The sequence below is a fragment of the Hordeum vulgare genome, chromosome 6H (genome assembly GCF_904849725.1).
Source record: "Hordeum vulgare subsp. vulgare chromosome 6H, MorexV3_pseudomolecules_assembly, whole genome shotgun sequence".
NCBI lineage: Eukaryota > Viridiplantae > Streptophyta > Magnoliopsida > Poales > Poaceae > Hordeum > Hordeum vulgare.
Genome location: NC_058523.1, coordinates 253,563,559 through 253,565,969, shown reverse-complemented (window position 1 = coordinate 253,565,969; position 2,411 = coordinate 253,563,559). Strand labels below are relative to the sequence as shown.

General features: G+C 50.0%; 1 protein-coding gene across 1 annotated transcript; it reads left to right on the top strand.

Annotated features, from left to right (window-relative positions):
* The first annotated feature begins 389 nt into the window (after positions 1-389).
* Positions 390-1,904, top strand: LOC123405363. Its single transcript, XM_045099079.1, has 3 exons — positions 390-611; positions 690-1,112; positions 1,734-1,904. The coding sequence occupies exons 1-3, from the start codon at positions 390-392 to the stop codon at positions 1,902-1,904; spliced, it is 816 nt and encodes a 271-aa protein (XP_044955014.1).
* Positions 1,905-2,411: the final 507 nt, after the last annotated feature.

The following is a 2,411-nucleotide window of genomic DNA, read 5'->3' as shown; positions in this document are numbered from 1 at the left end:
ACTCCTCTCGTGGGCCACGAGGGGCTTCCTCGAAGGCCGCCGGCGCATCCCCGAAGCGGAAGAAGGTCACGGCGTGGAAGAAGCCCGCGCCCCCGGTCGTCGCCGTCGCCGAACCTCCTCCCGCCGTGCACGAGGTGTTCGAGGAAATGGCAAACCCAACCTCGTTCATGGACCTCCTTCAACACGCGGAGGTGGACCTCGGGGCTCCGCCTCTAGAACCCTTTGGTGAGGAGGTTGGAGAAGATGAGGAGGATGAAGGGGATGACGAGAAGGAGGTGGCCGAGATAGGGGAGGAGGCATTCACCGCCGCTTCCCGCCCACACGCGCGGTCGACAAACTACACCGAAGCAGAAGATATCCTCTTGGTTCATGCTTGGGCATCTGTGGGGATGGATGCAACCACCGGCACCGATCAAACCGGTAAAAGGTATTGGCACAGGGTCGAGGACAACTATTGTAGGATCAAGCCGAAGAATTGTGGGTTCCTCTCTCGCAGTTACCGGTCGCTTCAAGGCCGGTGGGATTTGATGAAGCCCGCTTGTGCTCGTTGGAGTGCGGCCATGGACCAAGTGAGGGATGCACCACCTAGTGGAACCGTGGAGAGTGACTATGTGAGTACATATATCTTCACTATTTTCATTATGTGTGTGTACTATGTGGGTTCTTATGTGATTATGTGTGCTTGATAGGAGACAATTGCCGGCATGAGGTACAAGGAGATGGCCGCTTCCAAGGGCAAGCCATTCCCATTTAAGCATGCTTGGGCAATTCTTCAAACCTTTGACAAGTGGAAGTTGAGGGATCAAGAGACCGCACCCAAGAAGTCGGCAATGCTTAGGATGGATGATAGTGAAGATGAGGAGAAGGAGAGGAACTTGGGCAAGCCCGAGGGAACCAAGAAGGGCAAGCAAAGGGTGAAGATGGAAGGAGAGGCATCAAGCCTAAGGGAGAAGATGGAGCAAATGATGAAGGCAAGAGAGGAATTGACTAGGAAGACATTAGAGAACAAGATTCTTATCACCGAGAAGAAGAAAGAGGTCAAGCTTGCACAAGTTGAAGCAAAACGTGAAGAAGCAAAGCACAAGGCCGACATGGAGGAGAGGATGATCAAGGTGAAAGAGGCAAAGGTATGGAAAGAACTCATGGTGGAAGAGAAGGAGCACATGATGATGTCCAAGAAGGACATGGATGAAGAACAATTGCAATGGTGGAAGGACTACAAGGAGGACATCGCAGAGAGGAAGAGGATATTCCGTGGTGCGTCCTCTACTTTTCGAGGTGACACTCCGATGAGTGCTGGTGGCGATGGCGGTGTGGATGACTCCAATGGAGGTGCTTGATGGACGTGCAAGTGGTCTAGGAAATGGCGCCAAGTGCAACTTTTTGGTGATGGTGCCGATGAGAGGGAGAAGATGATGATTGTGTGATGTAAAAACTATTAAACCATGCATCAATGATCTTTATTTCCATGTTTGTTTGAAGGTTTATTATGTTTGTCTTGTGAAAATTATGCAATGCCAAATGACAGTTTTAAGGTTTGGGGTTGGGGCAAAGACTAGAACCCTCAAACCCAACCCTTATAACAGAATATTCCGTTATAAGGGTTGGGTTTGAGGGTTCTAGTCTTTGCCCCTGTTTTTCAACCCTTAAAAGTGTCAAAAATGTGCAATTCTCAACCCTTAAAACTAGTTTTTGTTTTAAGGGTTTGAGGGTTCTACTAGACTTGCTCTTAGCTCGCCCTTCACGAGGACGGGGTGGTAGAACGGATCGAGGGAGGAAAGAAACGGGCTCAGGAAAATCGGTTCCTAGCTTCGTTCGTGGGTCTTCCTGCCCTCGCGAGGAGTCGTGGCTGTGCTCGGTTCGGTTCCCTGGGTGCGGCCGAGTCCATCTCGTGGTTGAGTTGAGCGCTGGGTGTGGCTAGGGTCCACCGTCGGTCCCTGTAGGCGAGGGAGCTAGCTGGCGCTCGATTGGTGGAGCGACGTCTCTCGATGGGAAACTCCTGGAGGCGGGTCTCTCGACGCAAGGCTCCTGGAGGCGAGGCACAAGGTGCTGGGGCATGGTCCTGGGGCTGGAAAAAAAAGAGCGATGTGGTGGTGCGCTAGGCACAGCTCCTGGGCCTCGCTCGGTTGGGCTGGCTGCTTGCTCGGCCTGGCTAAGCCCCGGCTGGGCTGGGCTAGTAATTTTTTAGGAGACAGCCAAGAAATAATAATAAAAAATATATATTTCCTAGCTAAATAAATACCAGAAAGATATATATATATATCTAAAATACTAAAAAATAGAAAATATCCAACTATTATATTCTAAAGGAACACTAGTTCCCTCTAATGCAATTTTTGAAAATATCTTTTATGCAAAAGGCTACAGAACGAGCATTGAAAAAAAGTAAACTGAAAATGATTTCGGAGGTT